Source organism: Canis lupus, chromosome 36, assembly GCF_003254725.2.
Source record: "Canis lupus dingo isolate Sandy chromosome 36, ASM325472v2, whole genome shotgun sequence".
In the NCBI taxonomy this organism is placed as follows: Eukaryota; Metazoa; Chordata; class Mammalia; order Carnivora; family Canidae; genus Canis; species Canis lupus.
This window is the reverse complement of record NC_064278.1, coordinates 23,349,993-23,376,983: the sequence shown is the minus strand read 5'-3', so window position 1 is coordinate 23,376,983 and position 26,991 is coordinate 23,349,993. Positions and strand designations below refer to the sequence as shown.

At 35.1% G+C, this 26,991-nt stretch overlaps 1 protein-coding gene across 10 annotated transcripts in view; it reads left to right on the top strand.

The window, feature by feature from the left end:
* ZNF385B (zinc finger protein 385B) overlaps positions 1-26,991 on the top strand; it is a 382,539-nt gene that overhangs the window by 104,016 nt on the left and 251,532 nt on the right. Inside the window, exon 1 of one of the 10 annotated variants that reach the window (XM_049106196.1) lies at positions 713-867. The exons of the other annotated variants lie outside the window; for them this stretch is intronic. Coding sequence (XP_048962153.1) covers positions 843-867 — 25 coding nt within the window. The 5' untranslated portion in view covers positions 713-842. Of the gene's footprint in view, positions 1-712; positions 868-26,991 lie in introns of those variants that run through there. 10 annotated transcript variants of the gene reach the window in all.

The following is a 26,991-nucleotide window of genomic DNA, read 5'->3' as shown; positions in this document are numbered from 1 at the left end:
TTTATTGTTTAAGAATTTGTCTTAGAGTAAATTGAATAGTATTTTGCCCTGGCATTAGCATATTCCTGCACACATTTACTGTCATTATTTTTTTTAATTTAGAGACAAGTAATTAGGGGTTAAAGTATATTTCATTTGTTCTTTAATGGACATCTACATCAAATATACAGAATTTTTTTGTTGTTATAATTGTGATAGTCCCTAATGATTTTATTTGTCTATAGAAAAGTCCCAGGAACCTACAGCTATTTTGGTTTTTGCAGCTTTTATGATAAGTCCTTATAATATATACTACTGATTTCTTCTCTGCATCCTGCTCATTGTTGAAAAGCCAGGGCTATTTTTAACATTTACACAATTTCAGTAGATGATTCTTCATTCCACAAGGTTTGGTGCTAAATCTGTGGAGTCTTTCATAATCATATCCTTTTTGTGGTTTGCTTGAATTTGATCACAGTGGCTGATTTCATGCATTGATAATGAAGGCTTAGGTTGCCTGTTTCTCGGCATAAATCCACCTCAGACTTGTAGGTTGACAGTGCTTCTGGTTTCAGCACGCATGGAGATATAGAATTGAAATTGCTCTGCTTTCTTTACAAATGACTCAGAGTGTGCTTGTCCTTCCCTAAAATGTTGCCAGCGTGTAAAGGATTTTCAATGAGCAGTGCAATAAGCCAGCATCTGGGAAGGTTTGGAGCTGCACTGATATAGCGTGGTACTGTCACACAGATAATCAGGGCTGGAGCCAAGTCTCGGTAGCACTGTGCATCACACTGGTCACATACTGGAAGTTTTGTTTATCCAACTTGGTTGCTCTTAAATCTGGTGAAAGCCCAGCCAGGATGTGGAGTGGACTTCCTAGCAGAGGTGAGCATTTTTATTCTAAAACTTGGATGCGGGATCTGGTGTGTCAGTAACAGATTTTTATGCTGTGTTGAATCCTGTGGAGTTATCAATTGTGTTTATCATGTCACGCTGACAGATTGGAAGGGGCAGGACTGAGGAGCAAAATATATGATCCTTTAATTTTATTGGGAAGTAACTCCCTAAATGCATGGTGTGATAGCATTCTTTTCTTTCTGTGCTAGCTGTTTGCCGAGGACATCTTAACAGTAGGTGACTTCCTTTGCATTTTAAACATTCAGAACAAGTCAGTGATATTATGCAATTTGCTGTCATTACTGAAAGTAGGTAATTAGCAGTGCTACGATGTGCTTCAGGTATATATGTATATAGAGAGAGACTATGAACTAAATGTACTCTGTAGAATCTCTGATGTGAAAAAATAGGAAACAAGTGATGTTTACGAGATAACTAAGAAAGTAAGTGAAATGGCTTGCATACTGGACTTGACACCTTGTTAAGCTTGACATTAATAATTAGAAGTTATGACCTGTCATGCATTGCACAACCTACAGTAATTGAATTTTAGAGGCAGTATACTGAATGAAATGAGAAAATTAGTAGCATTTCCTTATAAAGCATTTTAATTAGATGTGGCGTTTTAAATGTAGCAGATTTTTATCACTTATATACAAATAAAGTACTGACTCTCACCTGGAAAGTTAAATTAGTGGATCACCATGCCCAGAAAGCTCAGATGTGGTGTTGTAAGTGTAGAGTATTTGCAAACCAACTAGATAAGGGCAAGCTCAAAGTTAGCCTCCGAGTAGATGGAGTCCTCCTGCTTAGGCTCTTCTAACTCCAATTCCTACACGATGAGAAGCTATTTCTAAAGCCGAAAAGACTGAGAGTTATGTTGTATTCACAAAGCAGTATGCTTATTAAGTGTCGTTTTAGTAGTTAGGTCTGCAGAGAAATCTATTTTTATTTGATAGGAAGCTAACATGGCACATGGGGTATGTATTTATATATATATATAGATATAGATAGATGTGTATGTGTTTTTCCTGCTAAATTTATTTGAGGCAGCTGTTTTATAGCTTTCAACTCTGAAGTTATAGATAAGTGTGTATTCGTTTGACAGAAGATTCGAGAACCCCGTTTACTGCCAGTACATGTAAAGCTTGGCTAAGCAGACGCATCAGGAGCAAACCATTTGTGTTCGCCAATCTGTCTCAGCAAGTCCCAGGGCCACTATCTTGCTAGAAGCCACTGTGTGCTTTTGAAAGCATGAAATTAGTTTTATACTGAGCACATGGTTTCTCATTTAGCAGCTCTTTTTATGGTAATGGTCAATTTATGGTTCACTGCCAGGATTTCAGTGTTCTGTCAAAGCCGATAGCTTCTGCTAAGGTGTCTCTCTGAGATAAATTTTTTAAAAGGAGAGGGAGAGGGGGCACCTAATTAGACCCTCAAGAAGGGACTCTTACCTTCAACCTGGTTTATTTTCTGAATGCATTGTCATTTTTCCAAAGTTCCTTTATGTTTCTAATCCAAAACCTACAGATTTAAAGTTATTGACGTTTATCACTTTGGACTTTCCTTGACATGTGACATCAAAATAGCTATGTTCTGAAATGTAAAGTATTTGTTCATCTTTTTGTAATGCATTTGTAGAAAACCACTCTATTAGTGGTGACCATATTGTGCATTTCATCATCAGACTTATCTACTTGTTTGGTAATATATCCTAGAGCAATGCTAGAGAGGGGACAAGGCTTTTATATATTTTGTAGTTGATCTAAAGTACCCATACTTTATTATGTATGTGTGTGCTATGAGAAGGATTAGTTAGGGAATAAAACTAAACACTCCAAAGATATATTAAAAATGTTGAATATGTCTTCTTTCATATAAACTGCCTCATCTTGAAGGATAAAAGCTCCCAAATGCTAAAATTATATAAATATTAAAAACAGTTTTTATTTGTTTCCACAGAGTGATAAGAGATGAAATGCACTTATAAATGTTGTAAGAATGATTTCCTTAGCTTTTTCTTTCCATCAGAAAATGACCCTTGTTGCAAGTTTTGCTAGTCATAATGCATTTTGAAATAGAGGTGGTCAAAATTAACTACCAGGACATTTGATGAAGTATTTATTCTTGTGTTTTTTTCTTTGTATGATGGTAATGGGTATTTGCAGGTGGATTAGGGTACACATTAGAATGGTGCTATTATGCTTTTTTTTTTTTTCTTCCAAATGGCCTTGACAATGGAACTGAAAACACTTCTGAAATCTTGAGTTTCATGATTTTTTTTCTTGTTAATCCATGGATTTTTGCCTAGGTTAAGTGACTGCACATGATAAAGGATCCAAGATAAAATGATATTTATTAAAATGCAGGCATATAATATGTGCCATTATCATTAGAAGATTTTCTGATTTTCAATGAAGCATAATTTTAAACAACTTACTTTTCTTCTGCTCTTTTGGGGATGTCATGTCACAAGTCATCATTGGATTGTCAGGGGGATTTTGTTTTAGGCTTTGACTTACAAATAAGTATCTCATATTTCTTACTTCCCAAAGCCTATGAAACAAATTGGGTTTGTGGGTTGAGAATTAGAAGATTAGAAGGGCATTGAGATTTTCTCCTTGAATTGCTGATGATTTAACATGTTTAGTAAATGAAACCTTAAAAGAAATTTTAGAATGTCAGAATTCCCCTAGAATAGTAAAACATGTGTCATATTACACAGATCATAGAAATTCACTAGATGAAGGGAACAATAATTTAGCATATCTGCCTAAAATCTTATCAGCGATTTCTCTTTCTCAAGAAGTAGGACTTAGAAAGTTATCATGAGCATGTGAGATTCTCATGTGAAATTTACCTGGATATTTTTACTCTTATATCAAGGGCTAGCGATCCTGAGTTTCCTTCAGCAGATTTAAAAAATGATGGTAATGAAACATAGCAGATGGTAAAGTAAGTAGTAAATCAAGTACTTTTCAGGTTTGGTGAGCTTTCCTGTTGTATATATACAATAGTTAGTTTGGACTAATTATATAGTTGGTGGTTGGTTTTGAGGTTTGTTGCTGTGATGATGAATACTTTTTAGTATAAGTATATCCCAGGCAATCTTTGGGACATACTTATACTAAAAATTATTCATTGTTTAGCTGAAATTCAAATTTGACAGGGTGTCCTATATTTAACATGGGAAACCTCTAGTCTCTAAATAAGAAGGTGAATCTTTTAGAATATTGGGTCTGCCTAAGCCAAAATGGAGGCTTCACATTCCTATAAAAGCAGTTTCTACTCTTAGAATTTATGCCTAGAAACTCCTAAGAAAAGAAAGTTTCCACTTGAGAAACTTAAAATGATATAAAAAAAAGAAAAAAAGAAATCATGAACAAGGATATGAAAGCCTCCTATAATTACTGAGATAAAACAATAAAGGCAGCATATTAAATAACAGTTGTCAGTAGGATTTTAGATAAAGAATGATGAGAATTACATAATTAATGTTCAAGTGTTATCCTTTACCAACTAGAACATTTTCAGAATTGTCCTCCTTTAACAAGTTTGAGATTCTTATAAATTAACCTTATTTTGTTGTAGTTAAGATGCATCACGAGACGTCCCTCACATTATTCAATGTGCCATAGCTGAGTAAAAGAGAATAGAGATAAGATTTCTTATGTACCTACTATGTGCCTCATACAGTACCAAAATATTTATAGACAGGTTTTTATTGAAAAACTACTTCTTAATATAGTAATATCCACTGTACACATGTTAAGCTATTTATCCAAAAAAAAAAACCACCCTGTTCCCAGCCCAGAGTTACTCCAATTTTAACCTCACCAGAGAAGAACAGAACGTTCCATCCTGGCTCCGAATGTTACTTTTAAACATCTGGGCGATCTCCCCACAGGGAAATGGAGGAATAAAGGTTCATTTTCTTTTATCTCACCTGAAGCTATATTTTAAAATTTTCTTTGGTCACTCAGACTTTGCATTACCTTTCTTCTCTCTTTTCACTTCCCAGGAAGTATCTCCCTGCCCTCACTCTGTTTTATAAATATCCTCAAGGAGAGTGACTAGACATCAGTACATAATTTGATTCTCAAGATGAGAAAAAAATATGTAGAAGTAAACTCCTGATAACAGAATCTTGAGTTAGGCTACCTTGCAGTTGATTAGTAAATAATGCAGAGGAGACATGTGGGGTAATTTCTTTAAGCTGACCTTTTTGTACCCACTCTAAAATGCCACCTCACTTCTCTTTCTGCCAGTCATGTGACATGTCAAACCAGAAAACCAATTTTGAGTCCAAATTGATCAGTTGACTATGAGAGCAATTAACTCAAGTTTTGGAAATGGATTAACAGCCCAATAAAGAATTGTTCAGTAAACCGTATCTTCTTCCAATTAAATGATACCCACCCCCCAAAAAAACAAACAGTGATCTAGTTTGTTTCTCAAGGTCTTTTTGTTCTACAGGACAAATTCTAAATTACTTCCAATTTTCCCTCTCTTTTTAATATGCCACCATATCAGTCTGATTATTTTGGATCTCAGAAGATATCATTTGCCTTCTCTTATCAATCTATTTTCTGCTTTTACCTAGTCATAAATGTTACTGTATTATACATTACTTCTTCTAGTTGTTCTAGATTGTATTAGTGGCTTTTTCTGGTACTTAAACTGTGGTCTTTGGGAAAAGTTTCTGATTCTTCTTTACCTTAAAGATCACTACTTTAGTCTCCATGTCAGCTCCAGTGTCCCCCTACTTATGTCATTCCTATTTGGCCATGTGGTCTGCTTATTATGGCAAAATACCATTGTGAATCCATAATCTAAATTTTAATAACTAAATATCTTCAAGAAACATTTTTTTTCTAACTTGTCCCCAAACTCTTAGAAAATGCACAGGTAAGTTAAAGTTGCTACTAGTTGGAGGGATTCTACTTCTTTTAATTTCCTAAAAGATGAGATTGTTCAATAGCTATATTTTCTTGACAAATGGCAATTGAATAATAAACAAGTGCCTCCCACAGGGAATCATCTTCTGTCAGAGAGAGGAATCTTCTGTCTTCTGATTCCATCCAGGGAGTCTGCAGTACACAAGGCTATTTAGCCCAACATCTTTTTGCTGACATTTCAAATTGGTGTGTGAATTTCACTTGGAGATCTATCATAATTCTACTTCTATTTTTTCCTCATCTGATTCACTCTTTAGTAATGTTGTTTTTTTAGAAAATGATGGATATAATGATTTTAAATCTAGAAACCCTCTGTTTCTTCCAGCAAGTTAAGGTGGCATTTCTTTACTCAAGTTTTTTCTTGGAGAACTGGAGAGGAGAGCGTGGATTTTGAAGAAATTTCAAAATATTCAGGAAGAAGCTGATTCAGAAATTAATCCACAGGCACTTTTTTCTGGCACTTTTCTACATTTTATGTATTTTTATTATCGCACAATGGGTGATACAATATTTATGATGTTAGTTAACTCTTGCTTAACTGAAGCTTTCAAATATTGTGTAATTTAGATATACAACAATTTTTATGCAAATTGGGGGAGCAAGCAGCGGATGTCACTCTGTATACACAATAGTTAGATATCATTTAATGGGTTGTGAATCATGCTTAATTGGGGTAGGGAGAAAATGGGGTGGCTTGGAAATGATCTCTAACACTTGTTTCTTGCTTCAGCTATAAGTGATTTAACCAGCATTGGACTCTATCAGCAAATTTTATCATTGTCCTTCTTTAATCAAGTGATTGCAGTAAATAGTGCATAAAAGGGCTTCATCATAACAGCAGTGATAATTAACACTTTCAAACAACTGTATGCCAAAGCCTTTATAGGCATAAACTCATTTAGTCTTTATAACACACTTATCAGTAAGTACTGTTATAACTACTTTACAAGTAGGGAAACTGAAATACAGAGAGATAAGGAAAGCTGCCCAAAGTCGTCCAGGTAACTCAGCTGGGATTTGAATCCTGGCAGTCAGGCCCCAGAATCCATGCTTTGAAACGCTGCCTTAGACTAGCTTTCTAAAAGTAAGTCATTTAACAAAATCTTTATTGATATTATTTTATGAATACAATAGGAAGCTATGGGCTAAATGATAATGTAATTTAGTGGATCTGTAATTGGTTGAATGCCTACACCCAAGTGTACCTGGTCAATATTAACTTAAATTGAGGCTCTAGGACTCTGCAATGACTTGGTGAGAACATTGATGACTTGGGTATTAAATTTGTAGATGATATGAAGCTGAGATAATAAATACATAGGGAAATGCAACAAACATAAATCTCAATTCCTAGGCCACATCTCATACAAATAAATCAGAATCTCTAAGAGTGCTACAAAGGAATCAATATTTTTAAAACTTCCAAGGTGATTCCAATGCGCAGCCCCAGTGAGGGCCACTGTTTCAAAAAGATGGACAACTCCAAATGGTCAACTTCAACTATAGTAAATGAAAGAGGGAGAGAGAAAAGTTGTAGGAGTATTGAATCCTAAACTCATACATGAATCAAAAGCATAACATGATTACCCTCTAAAATCTTAATCATTTCTTAGATGAGGTTAGAAAAAATAGAATATCTATAACAGTGAAGTTTCTTCAATTGGTCAGAGCATGCCTGAAGTTTTGGAGAGATGCAGAAAGCTTTAGGTCCTTTCTCTTGAGGGTGACTATCATGGCCAAGATGCACTGAGTACTTTGCCACGGAGAAGAGACCATTAGAGGATTTATTATAACATTTGAGTTAATAGTGTTTCTTTTCTTTTTTCCCCCTCCTTTTTATTTGAATTTTTCTTTTTTTTAATTGAAGTATAATTAACATACAGTGTTATATTAGTTTCGAGTGTGCAATGTAATGATTCAGTAATTCTACACATGACTCAATGCTCATCACAATAAGTGTACTTTTAATCTCCTTTATCTATGACACCCTCTACCCCCACCTAACTATAGTTTAATATAGTTTTTCAATAAAGTTTTTAGGTAAAATTAAGATCAGTGGATGGGCTTCAGAAAGAAAGATTTTTATGTGATATAAAGAACTCCCTAATAGAGTTATCTGAATATGAAGAGATTCATTTTTTGGATATAGTGCACATCCCTGATTGGTGATATTGAAGCAAAAGGCAGAATGTGACTTAGGTATGTGATGGAGGAGAATAAAGATTGGATGGATGGTTAAAGTAGATCTTCCAAGACCGCCGAGGTGGTGCAGTCAGTTGAGTGGCTGACTCTTGGTTTTGGCTCAGGTCATGATCTCAGGGTCCTGGGATGGAGCCTTCATTGGGCTCCATGCTCAGTGCCGAATCTGCTTCAAGTTTCTCTATCTCCCTCTGCCCCTCCCTCCACTTGTATACATGTTCTTTCTCTCTCTCTAAAATGAAGAAATCTTTTTTTTTTTTTTTTTTAGTAGATGATCTAACAGCTTTCAGACTCTACAACTGCAGGAGCATGTTAAATTTATAAGGTAATATATCAGTGAACATTTGTTCATTACGTTAGTTCTGCATCTAGGAGATGCAGCACAGCACAGTGATTATGGGGGAGATTTCAAGCCTTCAAAGGTTCAAAGCCCAGTTCCACCACACCTTGGGTGTATGACTGGGCAAATTACTTCACTTTCCAAGTCTCAGTTTCCTCAGCCATAAAAGAAGAAGAATAGATTCCATTGCATGGACTTGCTATAAAGATTAAGTGAGAATAATGAATATAAAGTTCTTGGCGTGGCAAACTGAGGGAAAGTGGGAGGAATATGGTATAATCAGAAGTTATAGTAAAAGCTGTAAGGCTGCCAACAATGACTTTATGGTTTGGCATGAGGTTAAGTACTCAATATAGCCCATTATTACTTACAAGCAATTCTTTCTTCTATTATAGCTATCTTCTAGTAAAAATCAGAGTCTGAGAGATAAAACCAGGTAAATATTGGTGGTAAATATTGGTGGTAGATACAGGGCTGGAGCATGGGAGACTCAAATGACGTGGCACAGGATGGAAGGCTTTGGTTAAGTGTAGGCCACATAGATTTCTGGGCATAGGTACAGAAGGGGGTTTTTGAAAGGGAATTGAGGAACCTAATTGCTTATACTTGTCACCCATTTCCAGCCATTATTTCATTTGATCTTTACCATAACCCTGGGAAGTAGATAAAGTAGTATTTTCTCTTTTATTTTTATTTTTATTTTTAGTATTTTCTCATTACACTAGTAATAATACATCAGCAACTGGGGAGTGACTTGCCAAATAGTAGAACTGAAAGTCAAACCTAGACTTCTTGAGCCTCCATTCAGCAGCTTCCACAATGCACCACCTTCTTCAGCCTCGTCCTAGGGACAGCCTAGCTCAAATATTTACTTTTAAAGAGGACTTACCAGTTGACCATAAATAATGTAATGAAGTTTGGAAATTAAGGAAAAATGTGGAAAAGGGAGTATGATCAGTGAATCAAGTTTAGTCCAGGAATAAAAATTTTAAAGCTTTCCTGTTGATTGGAAGACAGCTTGTAAAGAAGGTTGGAATGATAATTAAAAGCTCAAGTAGTAACCTTACCAGTCAATGATGTTAACATTATTAACACATTTTATGGGATCTGAATACTTAAAAGGCTTTCGATGTAATATAATTAACTATCCTTAACGTACCACATACTAAAGGGCAAGCTTCTTTAGTATGGTATAACAAATCCAGCGGTTAATAAGAATCACCATATATTAAAAGTTTAATGGTTCAGTGAGTTGGGGGAGGAGGGAGGGCAAGAAGACAAAAGTTTGTGCCTGGATTCTGTTAATCAAAGAAAAATTTAACAACATCTGCAAAACAATTGACAGAAGACAGGCTGTGATTTATTTTTTCAAAGTTGTAAGTCCCCAGAATATGTATCAAATAAGATAGTTTTATAAACTACTCTGCATATTCTTATTTCAATAAATATCGATTATAAATATAGATTGGTCACTTTACAATAATTTTCATTGGATCAGAATCTTTAATTTTTAGCGGTGATTGTCATCGTGTTTCTTGTGGACCAACATATTATATTTATTTTCCTCATCTCATTTGACTATGTTCATCAAATGTAAAAATAGATTAGTAGGGTATATTTAAGGAACAAGCTTTTTACCATTTTATATCCAATTCATATTCTTATACTTATCACTATGTGTATATATATTTTTAATATCTTTATCTTCTACTAAACTGCTGGAGAATAGGAATTAGGTCCTAATTCTTTTAAATATGTAAATGTCAATACAACACTTGACACATAGTACATGATATATTTAAAACATTGACTAACAGATACAATATTTAAATACAGGATATGTGACTACTTGTCCAGAACTCAATAAATCATTTGATATTGCCACTCATAGTCACATTTATTATTTAATTAAGAACACAGTGAGCCTTTCTTATCAGATGGGCAAGATCAAATCTTATGATAATACAATGAGTTAGCAAATATACGATCATGGGAGCACTCTTGTTCGTTGTTGGACGGAATGTAAATTCATTCATGTATTTGTCAAGGCAATGTGGCGATAACTATCAAAACTTGGAATATAAGAAATAGTGAAAAGGATTATAGGGGAAAGGAGGGAAATTGAGTGGGAAAAATTAAGAGAGGGAGACAAACCACGAGAGACTCTTAACTCTGGGAAACAAAGGGTTACAGAAGGGGAGGTTCGCGGCAGGATGGGGTGACTGGGTAACAGGTACTGAGGAGGGCACTTGATGGGATGAGCACTGGGTGTGATACTATGTGTTGGCAAAGTGAACTTCAATTAAAAAATATATAGCAACAAAAAAAAGAACATGTATATCTCTTGGCCCAACAATCCCACTACCCCAGATTTAGTCAGCATACATGCTTTCATATGTATACAAAGGTACAGAGAGCAATACATTTTCTTGCATTTGTCTCTACGCCAGCACATCCAAAATTTTACTGTAACACTCTTTGTTGCAGGAAAATATAGAAAAAATACCCAGCAATGGGTGACGGTAATCATCACGGTTCACCCATGCAGTGTGATACTGTCTTAGCCTGTTTGGGCTGCTGTGACAAAATACTACAGATGGGCAGCTCGTACACAATAGAAATTCCTTTCTAATACTCTTGGGAGTGGGAAGTCCAAGATCAAGGTGCCAGCATGGTCAGGTAAGGGCTCTTTTCCAGATCGCAGACTTTTTGTTGTATCTTCACATGGCAGGAGGAGCACAGGATCTCTGTGGGATCTCTTCTATATAAGAGCATAAATCCCATTCATTAAGACTCTACCCTTGTAAAAAAAAAAGAAAAAAAAAGACTACCCTTGTGACCTAAGCACTTCCCAAAGGCCCCACCTCCTCAAGCCATCACACTGGGCATTAGTATTTCAACATCTGAGTTTTAATATCAGTAACAACTGATATGGGATAATGTATAAGATAGAAGTAAAAGAAGAAATAGGCAAAACAAAATATATGTTGTTTCCGTAAAAAGATATGTTTGTGTACTTATATGTATATATACATGTATATATGCAGAAAGAGAAAAGGGGGAGGGAAGGAGGAGAAGGATGGACAGAGGAGGAGAGGAAAGAAGGAATAAGTCTGTTTCATGGGGGTCTGAGTATGGAGTTCCAAGTAGAATTACTTTTGATTTTATTCCCTTTTGTACTGTTTGAAGTAGACTTTTATTTAACTGTTATGCTCTTTTATACTCATGAATTTTAACATACTTTTACTTTTGAGAAGTTTACTTTTAAGAATAACAGATATATTCATATAAAAAAAAAAAGAAAGATGAGGGACACCTGGGTGGCTCAGCGGTTGAGCATCTGAGCCAATGTGGCTCAGGGCATGATTCTGGGGTCCTGGGATCGAGTCCCACATTGGGCTCCCCACAGGGAGCCTGCTTCTCCCTCTGCCTGTGTCTCTGCCTCTCTGTGTGTCTTGCATGAATAAATAAATAAAATATTTTTTAAAAAAAGTAAGATGAAAGAGGAAGAGGGAAAATAGTAAGAATGTGATGTGATTAAAAGTTATCACAATAAAAGCTTGTAGGGTTGCCAGATGATGACTTCATAGTTTCCGGCTGCAGTTGACGGATGAGGACAGCAGAAGCCATTTTACTGGTCACTGGATGATGATCCGGACTACTGCCCTTTGTCCTCCCAAGTGTCCGTTACCTGTCAGTTTAGGGTGAAAAGCTGATGTTTGGTCAACTCCTGAGCAGGTGCTGTACTGACCCTCTATGACCATTCCTGGTGTCCAGCCGTAGCCTGCCTGTTGCTGTGCATTTTTCCTCTCAGAACTTGCTGGAAATACACTCCTCAAGTATTCGTGCTTGAATGCAATCACTTGAGCATCTCTTCCATAAAATATGTTCACGTGTCTTAGTCTTCAATGTCCATGTAAAAACATCAGGGACTTGAAGGACTTCAGCTTTGTGAAATGAAAACTTCCAAAGTGCCTCAATGCAAGTCATGCTACCATTTTAAAAGGAAAGGAATAAAGACCAAAATTACGTTAAAATAATAGTAAGGTATGCCTTGAATCCACAAACATGACAGCATTCAGTACTGCGTTGAGCTCACTCTTTTGTGCAGAGGGTTTGTTTTTTTAATCTCATACATTTAGTTCTCTGAGAAATACATAACACTGGGTGATCTTACCTTTGGGACTGTAATACAAAGTCATGATTTGACAATGGACGTCTTATCACGGATTCCTTTGCTTCTAGGGGTTTAATGCTGAGTTTGAATGTTAATTTAACTCATTCTTTTTGTTTAATAAGCTCAAAATCCCAGCTGAGCTGAAGTGGGAGTGATTTCATATTATATTAAATGTTAGCTTGCAGAAATGTGGCATGAAGGACTTGGTTAATATTATGATCAGCTAACTATTGATTAACTGGACATTTTCCTTCTGTCTTCTAATTGGTCTAAATTGGCTGCACTGCTGCTTTTTGAAATATGCTCTTGCTTGCATTTGAAGATGATACTATTGGATTTTCACAGAGCCACGTAGATATATATACACTCCCTTTCTGTTGTGATCAACCACATAATTCCTGGCATTTATGCATTGCCTACCCCAGATTAAAGGTGGTTTGGGTTTGTGAATGCATACAGAGCCAGCTAGACATGAAAGTTACAATAATAGTCTCATTAGCCCTGTGTTCTAATTGGCTGAGGTAACTAGATATAATCACTGTTGACCTAATAGTAATATTCTATGAATTTCCATCTTTCCCTGCCTCATAAAAATGGCAGCAGGAATAGATCAAGGAAAGATGTCTTACAAACTTTCCATGCTACACAGTATTAATTTCAAAGAAGTGTCCAAGAGTCAGCACAGGAATTGTGATCCTCAAACTGCAGAGACTGAACATTTGCGCAGATAGGAGATCGTAATCTGAATAAGTTTCTTTCCTCCTATAGACATTATTTCTTTGTGCAAAGATTCGTGCCAAATGGTGGTCTGTTTGTGGTATGTCTGGAGGGTAGGGGTGGCCATGAAGAATTGTCACGAAACAGAATTTTGGCAAAGACAAGCCAGTTGCAGAGGGCCCCTGTATGCAAGTCTCTGGGAGCCTTCCAAGTCCCAGATGCACGTTAGAATCACTTGGGGAACTTTTGAATAATACTGATACCCAGGCTCCACCCTGATCAATTAAATCCAAATTGCCAGGATGTGTGTTTTTAAAAGCTCTTCAGTTTGTTCTAAAACCACCTTTGAGAATCACTGGTTCAAGGGGTTTGTGCTCTACTGGGCAGGTAGTGGAGAGTCTTTGAAAGAAGCACCATGAATGAGTTGATTGTGAAACATCTGTTCAGAGTGAGATTATAGAGCAGAGTGGCAAAGGGCTTGGGATGGGGCATGAGGCAGCTACGGGTTCTAACCCTGACCCCGACTTTTATTGGCTGTGTGGGAAAGTTCTCTAACTTCTCTAAACTCAGTTCTTGCATCTGTAAACTCTACCTCATTGGGTAGGAGTGGTGATGAAAAAAGTTACATACACTACAGAACCCAGCAAGATACTTAGAAACATAACAATTGTGAAAAGTTGAAGCAGAGGTACACTTTTCCACATTTATACTCTTGGCTACGCCTTTTGTGCAAAATGGGAACAATATTAGCCAGATTTGAACATTGCATGCAAAACCAATGTATGCATATTTCACTTGCAGAAATAAATGCATTTCAGTCCCTTCAGTGTTTATTTCTAAAAACTTAATCCATCTTAACAAGTGAGTTCCATGATTTACATTTTTACAGTAAAAAGAAAAAAGTCCCAGTGGACCAAGTTTATAACTTTTGGTGCCTGAGAACCTGCTAGTCATTGTGAAGAACCAATGGGTAGCAGAGATCCTTACAAACTTAATTACACTTTTGATTTTATGCTTCTTCTCCTTTATCTCGTCACCATCCTGTCTCTTTCTCTTCATGGCATACGAATTTTTCTCTTACTTCATTCACATTAAACCTCCTGTCTATAAAGTCCATTCCTAATCATTTATTCATTCCGATGTTTATTCAATAGTATTTATTAAGCATAAATTTTGTCCTAAATTATTCTTTTATCGGTATAATTTACAAATGAACTGTGTTGCAGTAATCGATTTTTAAGTTAGTGATTTTGAGGCATTTTATTATAGATTGAATATTTTAAATTAAGTCTGTGTTTCCAAGCCAATAAGCACTAGGGAATTAGGGTACTCGAGGTAGGGAATGTCAGAACAGTGATGCATGATTTCCATAGGAAGAAGCAAAATCCATACCGTTGACACAAAGTAGTAAAGGGACAGGAGGTAGAACCTAAAAAGTCAAGATTGTATATTGAAATGTTTCTATCATGGTGAAATTAGCATTAATGTCTTTTCTAGCATTAACTTACATGGGAGAAAGTCTACTTAGGGACTAGGCCAATAAGGGAAGAGGCCATTTAAAGTTCTTTTTGGGTGATGGTTATATAATTCATCAGCAAAACAGGACCCTTTTAAGAGTTGTTTATGATTAAGGCAGGACCCAGGCATAAACTCAGGTTGCTTTTTTTACTGGGATGTGTGGTCACTCGAATTAGGGTTGTAGACAATCTTAGAATTTTCCCAATGCAAGTAGTGTTAAATAGATCAAACAGGAATCCAGATATAGTTAGATTTAACAATTAGGAATTAACAATTAAAGCAATTCTGGCCTTGGAACGCTATGGTACTCAATCTTTTGAGTTCCTGATTGCTAATAGTTCCATGACCCTTGGAAAATTTAGGAAATTGGAGAAGGCAGGTATTTTCATGTAAATATGACGCAACCCGGAAAATAAGAATGAAATAGGTAAGAAGCTATCTTAGTCTCTGGTTTGAAAATGCAAGGAATACCTTCTTCATTTTTCCTCAGATTTTACCCCTGTATTCTTGAAAATGCTGAGAGGTTTATAGTGGTTTACATATTCTAAGTCCATTTCACACCCTCAAGATTCTGTTCTCATGGAATCTCAGACAAGATTGGGTTCACCGCTAGTGGTCTCAAACTGAGTTTAATCACCAGGAAAGTTCTGTTGATTCTCAGTGATGTTTCCTTGATTAATTCAGCTCTGGCTGGGTTGCCTTCTTACCTATGTCTTTCAATGTGTCCTAGAAAATTAAGTGTTTCCTTTTGGGATTTTCAGGAAACTTAAACAAAAAAGAAATTTAATTTCCCATTTTTTTTAGTATAAAAATATTTTCATTAGTTTTCTTTAATCCAGTTTTTACTCCAGTGGTAAATATTTAATATGAACTAAATTTTCTTTCAAGTCATGTTTTAGCTCCACTATGTTATTAGAATTTAACCTTTTCTCTGCCTAATACTCTAAACTACTTGAATCTTTGTAAGAAGACATTACTTTGGGGTTAAGATTTAAGAAAAACTTAAAAACTATTTGCACCACCCTTGTTTTAGTAATTTTTAATAGTCTCCTGATTTAATCTTTTATCAAGAATTAATAAATGGGTTTTAAATTTATAAATGCATAAGATAACATGACTATTTGAAGAGTATTTTCACCCTGATTTCTATCATTCATGCATTAAACTAACACTGATATTTTTTTCTGACCCAAAGTCCTCCCAACTGAGAGGTTACAGATGTTGTTTCTAGCAATTAAAGATCATTGTTTGCTAACCAATATGAAGGATTTCTGATGACATCAGTCCTTTGGAAAGAAAGTGCAACATATTGAGGCCAGATAATAGTAGATTTAAACTAGAATTATTTTTAGAAATATGTACACATATAATAATGCTGCTTTCTAGGGGCCAAAAAAAGGGCTTAATTATGAGAAAGAAAGAATTTTAAGACCCAAACCTCATAAATGTGGCTCTTTCATACTGCATGCTCCCTTCCAAATTAAAGAGGTCATGGTGTGGTAGAAAGAACACGACATGATATGGGTTTTTCTGGATTCTTATCCTGAGGCTGTCTACCTGACGTTGAGAACTTGAGTAAGTCATATTAAGTCTCTGGGCTTCAAGTTCCTTTTCTCCGAAGTGGGAAGTTTGGACTACATTTTTAATATTCTTTATGAACCACTCAAGCTGAACAATTCTAGGGTTATTTTTCATGACTTCATCCCATAATGGATTTTTTAAGCATTTGTGAGGTTTTTGAAGATGGACTGCATTTGTAGTCTGAAAAAACAGAAGAGAATTTGGAGTGTGTTTTGAGTTTCTCCAGAATTAGCTGCTCATTTCTTACTTGAAGAAATGAGGGATTATTACTGAGATAACTATGCTGCAGGAGTTTAGTGCATTTTATTCAGGCAAACTTCTCATTGATTTTTGTCTGAGCCAAACCTGACAAAAGGGCAGTTGCTCTCTGAGAATGGGGATGAACTGCTTTTGTTTTAAGATTCAGGGCACTTATTGTGATTGTGATGCTCTTCAGAAATATCTTGAAGTGCCTATCTTGTTTGTTATCTTCAATATGTATGCATTTTCCTACTAAATATCCTTTTTATGGGCTTCACAAAAATGCCCCAGTGATGTGATTAGTCACCCAATGAAAACCTGCTGCCTCTAAGCTAGTCTAGGCATCTGCTCACAAGGAAGATTTCCTCAATGTTCAAAATAAATCTTTTCAGTCCCTTTATGGTAGCTTTGATGTGCTCCATATGGCTTAAATATGTAGAATTTAGGTGTGACATGTTGTTTTTCCATGGTGGTTGTTCAAAACAGTTTTTATTTGGACATGTTCATTGGTTACATTTTTAATCATATAATTCCCAGCTCATATAATTCTAAGTTTATAAAAATAAAAATTGTATCTTAGCGGAAAGACTATATTATTATGGTCTACTTAAGTAGATTATAAACATTTTGGGTGTTGAACATTATTGCTGTTTCTCATGGTTAATCCTTAAAAGGCCAAAAGTAGTCATTTATAACTATAGCAATCATAGATTCTTCAGATATTATTTTCCCAATTATATAGGACTTTTCCCAAGTGCTTCATTATAAGAAAATTTATGCTGTCAGGTCCTAATATTACTTGGCTAACACAACTCCCCTTGAAAGTTCTCCAGACCAGAAAATAAATCCGTTTCTATTTTACATTGTTTGCAGTGTTGTTTTTTGGAAAAATAAAAACTGATGGATATTTTAAGTAGGATAATTTAAGTTAGAATCTATTTTAGTATATTTTGAATTTATAAAAATAATAAAGTGGCAGAAATTGAAATGTCATCTGATGAATTATCTTTCTTTTGCTGTGCTCAGACCAAGGCAGCTGTGATCTATTTTTAATGTTGACTACTTGTCCACTCATTTGAACTAATCACTTTAGTCCAGGTGTCCCATGAAACACCCACATGAAACTCTACTTGCTCCAAAGGATTTATATTTCAAAGTGGAATGCCATGCTGACTTAAATCATAGTGGAGGACTTGGGTTGACGTGATGTGGCTTCTGGTCTCCATTTTGCATTAAATGGCCCAATGTGCAGTAATAATTCAGTTGGGCTGCTTATTCAACCTCTCTGTGGTTTAATTTCCTCATCCTTAAAAGAAGGGAAATAATATCTGCTGTACAAAACTTACAGAGATGCAAGGCCTATTCCATGCAATGACATCTATGAAAGATGTTTACAAAGCACAAAGGCAGTATCATTACTAATACTATTTCCTCCTCCTCCTCATTACAAATCACTTATTAAGGAAACAGAAGTAGCCTCTATTTTTCTGGCTACTTTTTTCATTGCTAATATCTGACTTCACCTCATGAAGTAACATAGAAAGTCTAGAATAGGAGCAGTAAAGAGCGACATAATAAGAATACTATACCACCACCATCACAGTTTATCGAGGTCTTACTTGTGCCTACCACTATGCTAAATCTTTCATATATAAAATCACATTTAGTGTTTAAAAGATTTCTGGAGTGCCAAATAATGGTAACTAATTTATTAGGGCAGTGAGTAGACAGATTTTAATGATGGGAAATACGCAGAATAACAAAGGTGACCTTTCACACTCTTCCTTTTTTATATTGTTATTTCATGTTTTCTGTAAGGAGATTTTAAAAGGTTGCTGTGGATGGAGGGTTTGAAATGACCATTATCCACAAGAATGTAAAAGTGGGAACTCTAGGGTGCCTGGGTGGCTGAGTCAAAGCACCACCTTTGGCTCAGGTCATGATTCCAGGGTCCTGGAATCGAGTCCTGCATTGGGCTCCCTGCTCTACTGGGAGCCTGCTTCTTCCTCTCCCTCTGCCGGCCACTACCCCTGCTTGTGTTTTCTCTCTCTCCTTCTCTTTCTCTCTCTGTCAAATAAACACATAAAATCTTTAAGAAGAAAAAAACATTGGAACTATAACTTAACTCTAGGCAAATAAGCAAATGCAATGACCGTAAGATTTCATTCTTACATATCTTTTTCTGTAAGGTTGTTAGGTGGTGTGCTATTTGTCTAGGTTATCCTACTTTCATTTTTTAAACGTTTCTACATATATAAGGACTCATACATCTGGAAGAATCTGGGATTCTTTGTGTGAAACATCTCATCAAATTAGGGCATAGTCTTCTCTGTCAAATATTTATTTTTCTAGCCTGTCTCAAGCAATGTGCATAGTAATTTCATGTTTAAGCTCTGTGCTTCCAGTTGCTGGTTTTGCACCATGTCTTGGCAGTTTCACATCCTAGAACAGTGTGAAACTGACAGGGCTAGAGAAACAGATAACATTTTGACTACATACCAAAAATACATTGTGTAAAAACACAACACCTTAATTTATAGCATCTAGAGAAAATGTCTAAAATGACCTTATGTGCATATAGCTCAAAAGGAAAGGGAAAACATGCATACTTCTATATGTGTACATATACACGTGCACAGATTTACGCACATGGAGACATTCATATGTCTGATGGGTAATTTTAAGGTAATTGAACCTTGTTTTTGTTATTGACTATACAAAGTATGCTCAAAAAAGTAATATTCCATTTATGACTAACATTTTCACTGAAAATTGACAACTCCCCTAGACTAATTTCACTTGACATTTCTAAATAGGTGTTTAGGTGTTTAGAAATTTGGTTATTTGATTGAGTAGTTGTACACTTTAATCACAGAAGCCCTTTTTTTCTTATTATACTGAAGTTTTGAAAAGTATGTCTGTGTAGTTCTTGATATAATGGATGAAACTGGATATTCTGAATATAATTAGTGTTGCATAGTTTTCCATAGATATACAGTAATAATATTAATTCATGGTAATGCTCCATTTGTTTACATGCATTGTGAAAATTCTGTAAAATTGTGTATGTGTATACCCTTACTGATAGTGGCGTAGATTTAGATTTCATTTAAAAATACATATTGATCCTTAAATAAGCTTATTTTATAGCAAAATTATTAATATTTTAAATGATAAAAATCTCATGTTAGGAATCTCCTGTAAAAATTATTTGTATGTGCAAGCAGTATTCTGTGCATCAAGGCTGATAGAAATATTTCCTTCCTCCCTAACTTTCCTGCTACAGTCTAAAGAGAAGTTATTTATTAGAATTTGGTTTAAAGGGTCAAAGTAATTATTAACCTTTTATGAAGAGCCTCCATTTCAATATTTCTATTCTGAAAAGCATTACCTTAGCCTCATCTGCTGGTCTTGAACTGAAATTATATTTGAATAGTGTTCACTAAATATGATTTCTAATATTATAAACACTAGACTGAATCAATTTATATGAATGGCTCTGTATTATATCAACTCTTACGAATCAATTCCTAACATGTTTGTTAACTGTGTTCAAGGTTTATTTCTTAATGGCACAGATTAGAGAATGAGTCTACCATGGGAGTCATGTCTCTGGAATAATCTACATATGTAAATATTTTTGAGTACCAATTCAGTTGAAACTTCAGACCATTTTTTGTAATTCTGTAGATTTTGCTCTTGATAACGGTGTTATCATCTATCCTTTATTTGGTTTCCTGATGATTTTAAATTGCTTTGTAAATTTTCACTAAGACAAGATTATACTGTTATAGGATATACTACTTTTTATGTGATTTATGAGCAGTAACATTTGTGAGTTCTTGATTTTACCGTTTTATTGTTTTGGCACAAATTGATAATCAAAGAAACTTAGTATGATTAATATGTTAAGAGCAGGTATTATTTTTTAATGTAAAATATAAAATAGTTCCAAAATGTATATAAAACTTAGACATAATTTTTTTAAAAGATGAAACTCCCATATACCTAATTCAAAAATAAAACCCTACCTTAGATGCCTCCTACTTCTATCTACTGCCTAGAAGTGATTCTTCTCTAGAATTGTGTTAATTATTTTTTTGCTGTTCTTTAGAGTTTACCACTAGCTATGAATATGTCTTTAAAATATATGTAGTTTGAGAGCTGGCTCAGTCAATGGAACATGTGACTCTTGATCTCAGGGTTATGACTTCAAGCCCCACATTGGGCATGGAGACTACTTAAAAGTAAATTAAAAAGAAAAGAAAATATGTTTAGTTTTTACCTGTTGTAACATAATTTTTGAGATTCACTTTTTTATATGTAGCTATAGTTTATTCAAATTGTGTTGTTTTATATTCTTTTGTATCTCATACTCCAATTTATCTATTCCATTGATAATACATATTTTGGTTTTCTTTCTTTCTTTCTTTCTTTCTTTCTTTCTTTCTTTCTTTCTTTCTTTCTTTCTTTCTATTGTATTTATTTCAAAGACAGAGAGAACAAGGGAGAGCACAAACAGTAGGGAGAGGGGCAGAGGGAAAAGCAGATTCCCTGATGAGCAGAGGGTCCAACATGGGACTTGATCCCAGGACCCCTGGATCTTGACATGAGCCAAAGGCAGACATTTAACCAACTGAGCCAAAGGTAGACACTTAACCAACTGAGCCATTCACACATCCTATCACCTTCCTGTCGTAATTTGACTTAAAAGCAGTATTGTTTTGAACATTCACATTCACAAATGTAGATTTCTCTAGGTTATATATATATATATATTATCTTCTGTAGGGCATATCCTTTCCAGGAAGCAGAATTTAGGTCATAAAGGTACACATTTCAACTTGAAATGGTAATTTTATCTGTTTTGCCCATACTGTAGTCCCAGAATAGTGCCAGATACATTGTAAATAGTCAATTAATATACACTGAATGAACGAACAAAATGCCAAATTATTTTTCCAAGTTGAGGTAGCACTTCATATTCTGACCGACAGCAGATGAACATTCTATTGTGTTACTTCCTTGGCGACACTTGAGACTGTCTAATTTTTTAAAATTGTTGACAATCTGGTGGTTGTGAAATGCTATCTCACTGGGTATTTAATTTGCATATCCCTGATAACTAATGAGGTGAAGAATCTTTTCATGTTTATTGGCCATTTGTGTTTCTTCTTCTGTGAAATTTCTATTCCTATTCAATTACCACTTTAGAGTCATTAATTTTTTAAAAGTTTATTTGTAAGCAGTTATTTATATAGTATAGATACTGTACTAATCCTCTTCAGTTTCCTATGTTGCAGAGATATTCTTAGTTTATAGCTTCAGTGTTTACTGGTTTTTAGCATTTCTTGTTAAAGTTAACTTTAATATAATCAAATGTTTCTATTGCTTTTATGGTTTATACTTTTTGTATTCTGTTCAAGAAGACTTTCCCTACTCCAAGGTCATATAGATCCTAAATATATTAATCTTCTACAAGTGCTATAGTTTGGATTTAAATCTTTCATTTACCTGGAATTGTTTTTATACAGGAATTGTTTTATATACATTTTATGCAGTTTTCTTTCTTCTATGTAGATAACCAACTATTCCAGGGTCATTTAGTGACATAGTTTCTTCTTCACCCTGGTTTTCAGTACCCATTCTGTTAAAAACTAAGTGTCTGTGTATGTCCAAGTTTGTTTCTGGAACCCTCTGTTTTGTTCTGTTGGCTCATAGCTTAACTTTACATTTTTATGTTTAATCTTTAATCTTTATTTTGAAACTAATCTGGAGAGTTTAGTCCATTTAACTTTATGGCAATAACCGGTATGCTTGGGTTTCTTTTCTGCCATCTTATACTGTGACCTCTATTTCCTTCTTTTGCTTTCTCTTAATTGTTTTTTTCATGCTGTTAGATGGCACGAGCTTTGCTTTTCCTTAAAACCCCATTTCAGTTTTTTACATGTTTGGAGGTTTGTATTCTACATTTGCTTTTTTAGTAATTACTCCAGATATTTTTTAGCATGGTACTTAAAGTCTAAAATTAATCTGTATCTTTATCATCATCCTGAAATATATAGTTGCTCTGAAATTTGTATTCTGTTATTTACCAGTAATTTCATTTCAGGTGATTTTCTTCACAAAAATTAGATGATATTATTATTATCATTATTATTATTAATATTAATATTTTAAATTGTCCATGTATTTTTAGGTTTACCCTCTAGAGGAATTATCAAGTCTTAACCTATCTTGTGTGGGATGATGGCCTTGGATTTACTCTCTGCAACATTGTTTCCTTGAAAACATACTTAGTTAAGATAAATATGGAATGTCAGCTATATTCATTGTGGAGAATACTCCTTATTGAGATTAAGAAGACTGTTAGTTGACATGTGAACCCAAAGGCCCATGTGATCACCTGTATATGGAAATCTGTCAGAGGAAACATAGCCTCAGCTTCCCCAGGTTGTTCCATCATAACTGAGTCTTTATCTTGTAAGAGACCTGGAAAATATACTCAGAGGCGATTACAAGATGTGAGTTCCTTCATGTCTAAGGCTTCCTTATGTCTGAGTAGCCTGCATTCACTTGTGGGATCTCATTTCTTATAACTGAGTTGAGCATGATATTGATGGGGTTTGGGAAGCAATGCCTGGATTGCCATAAGGGCTGCCATTGAAGATGGATTTGATGTTATTATGCAGACTGCTATGTTCCCCTGTTGCATTGTTCTAAGTAAGCCTGGAAGCAGTTAAAACCTTTTGTATCCTCTAAGTCTGGAAGTTAGTCTGGACCCAAACCCCTGCTGATTATATAAAGTGAGCCTCACAGCCCACAGTTTACCAATAGCTTAGTTGATCCTTCTGGAAGCTCAGATGTCAGTAAGCTAGGATTTCCTTGTATTTCATGTGCCATTATGGCCTCTAGGGAAAGCACAATACAACATGGCACCTACAAGGAGAGAGTGTGATGTGTTTATGATGGCAAGGCTGCCTTTTTCATTTGAGTACAGTGAAGGCTAGAAGAGACAGGAAAAGTTAGAGGCGTTGAGAGGTTCATGAATATAATTGTTGCCCCCCTACTACAGGTAGCTGTAGTGTTAAATGTGTAAATGGGAAACCAAAACAAGGGGCCTTTATCCTCGATCCCCTTTGAAACTTGGGGTCAGGTTATGCATGGTGGCAGATAGTGGAAACCCCTTGGATTAGGCTATCCATAGGGAACATCCAGAAGCCCCAGAAAGTGGAAGTGGTGGCATGATGTGGGTAAGAGTAAGACACATGCAGAAGTCCCTGGAAACTCATGATAAGCTGGTTAGTGAAGATCAGATCAATTAAAAAAGGGGAAAAAAAGGTACTTTTTTTTTTAACACATTGAGTTGCAAAGTGTGAGTAAATTTGTAACCTCTCCACATCATTTCCCAGTTCTGTTATTGTGTGACTCCATGATTGATTACCTTTAAAATGAAAACAGCGATTTGTGAAGAAATAATATACAGAAGCATTCATTTAAAAGCCAGGCATTCATGATGCTCAATGTTTATTTTGATGATTTAGTGTGTAATGAAACGTAAAAGTACCTTTAAGTATAACTCAAACTACAGATGTTAGAATTATTCTATAATGGAAGAAATATATATTTATCTTTTGATCATAATTGAGGAAAACACTTTTAAGACCTACTGTTCAAAACAAGTGAAGCCAAAGTCTCATTATTTTAGAGTTAACATGCTGTGGATAAATAAAATTTGTTGATAGATAAATGTATTCTGCATTAAATAACAGTAACCTTTGTCTTAGTAAAGACCGTCTTTAGAAATGCCTACGTTTCATACTGTACTCTGCGTACACTATTGCTAATAATGAAATCTCATTAATTTAGCCTTTATTAATTAAGACATTATGAATGTCATTGGCTCAGCATAGCATAAACATCAGGCTACCTATCAAGAACCCTATTTGCCAAGTAATTTAATAGCAAAAATAAGTCTTCCGATGACAATATTAATCTGTGGGATGAAAAGTTGCTTTCAAGGATTTTGACACATTGATGCAAATAACAAATGACAAATTAGACATTAAAAAAATATCCAGTAAACCTCCTTTTGGAAGCAATATGTTAACTGGAACTTTGGAATATTTGTGAAAGTTAAGTTTATTATTTAACATAAAGATTTGGTTGTACTGGTTTCACTTGGACATTCTCTTAGTTTTGAATTAGTCTTCACCATGGTTTTATAAATATCTGGGGAAATCTTGTGTGTGTGTGTGTGTGTGTGATTTTTTCCCCCTTAAACATCATATGTTTTATACATTAAATGACTCAAATCTCACAGCTCATTCCTTTTTTGAGTATGTGAACCATTTGAAAATTAATTGAAAATGTCAGTGACTTGAAGTAAATTGGTAAGTGAGTTTATGTGAAAATACTTGACCATATAAAAGACAACACAGTAACTAATTGATTCTGTTTTACCATGTCTTTCTGGGTCAGGTTTCCTAATCGTAGAGGCAGAGTTCAGTTCAGTTGGACTGAGAACTATCAAACACTCCCTTGACCCGGCACCGAGCTGGACCCGGGGGCCTGCAGAGATGAAACAGGCATCCTTGAGTCACTGACGATGGGGGTGGAGGTAGGAGACACATATAGTTAGTACCAACCTAATGTGGGGAGCTAGGAGAATAGTCCATGCCAGAGTCCACAACCACACTGATAAAGGACTTATCAGTGCGTTTGGCTTAATAAAATACTTAGGCTGTAAAGATTTCCACGTGTGACTAGATTAGTTTCTAAAGCATAATGTGAGATAGAAACAAGTAAGTAATGCCTAAGGTTTCATAGAAAGTGACAAATTGGGTCTCCCCCTCTAGAATACATTTTCCTTAGATTATTTTTCCTCTAAGATTTATCATAAGGTGTTAGGTTACATGAAGATTGTTTGCTTTTTTCTAATTACAAAAAAAGAACACAAATTCAGTATTTAAAAAAAAAACACAAAATGGTGAAGAAAAATCAGCTGTAATTCTACTGTCCTACCGTGGCCACTGTCATCATCTTAAAACATATCAGCTGTCTTTTTTAGTACTGGAGTGTTGGGGAACGCATCCCCTTTCTCTACAGTTCTACTAGAGGGCTTACTTTTTTTTTTATCCTTATTGACTTACAAGAGTCCTTTATGTATTACCTTTATTCTGTCATTTAAACTATGATTTTCCACCTTGTTTGTATCTTTATTTTATATTTTATCTTTGCATTTTTATTTAAAATTTATATTTTGGTATTTTTAATTTCCTAAAGACATATAAATCTTTTTCGATGTATTGAATTCTCTGTTATGACATTTCACCACTCCATGGCCATGTAAATATTCACCTATATAGTGTTCTAGCCTTATTATTTTTTACATTTGAGGCTTTAACGCATATGGAATTTAGTTTCACTTTGGGTATGAGTTTGGTTTCTTTTTTTTCTTACGTAAAACACCATTGTTCAAGTAATCTTTGGCTTTTTGGTCAATCTTAAATACCATCTCATAGGATTGATTATATTTGGGGGCTTCCAATTATTTCTCTTTGATCTTTTGTCTGCTATCACACATTTTTAAAATATTACATTTTCGGGATTCCTGGGTGGCTCAGTGGTTTAGCGCCTGCCTTTGGCCCAGGGCGTGATCCTAGAGACCCAGGATCGAGTCCCACATCGGGCTCCCTGCATGGAGCCTGCTTCTCCCTCTGCCTGTGTCTGCCTCTCTCTCTCTCTCTCTCTCTTTCTGTGTGTGTGTGTGTCTCTCATGAATAAATAAATAAAATCTTTAAAAAAATTATTACATTTTCATATCATTTTGGGGGGATTAGTTAATACAAATACCCTATAAAAATGCCTTGGAGTTAAAAAGATCTGTATGTTAAGTCTGCCAGATATACTTTAGTATATGTTATCCTTTGTTTTGTCTTAGTTAAAACTTATTAACACAGAGTTTAACAGAATTACAGGTTTTTGTGTGTTGAACTTTTCTCAGTCTCCCGTGTGCACAATATTTCATGTTGGTTGTGTTGCCATATCTGAGAAATTCTCTAAACAATGGAGGTATTTATTTATTTACTTATTATTAAAATTTACATTTTCTGTAATTGCTACATAATTATTGGAGCAAAATAATGTAGCAAAGGAAAGGGTGTAGTATTATTACTCAAGGCTATTTGGGTTGTAAACTCTAGGAATTTGACTTAGTTGAAGAAAGAAGGGAATTTATTGTCGTAACAACAGGGAGGAGTTAGAGAGGGTGCACAACTGGCTCTAGAGGTTCAAATAATGTCATCTTCCATGTCACAGCAGTGCTTTTAAATGCTGGCTTTATTCTCAAACAAAGTCTTTCCATATAGGAAAAAGTCAGT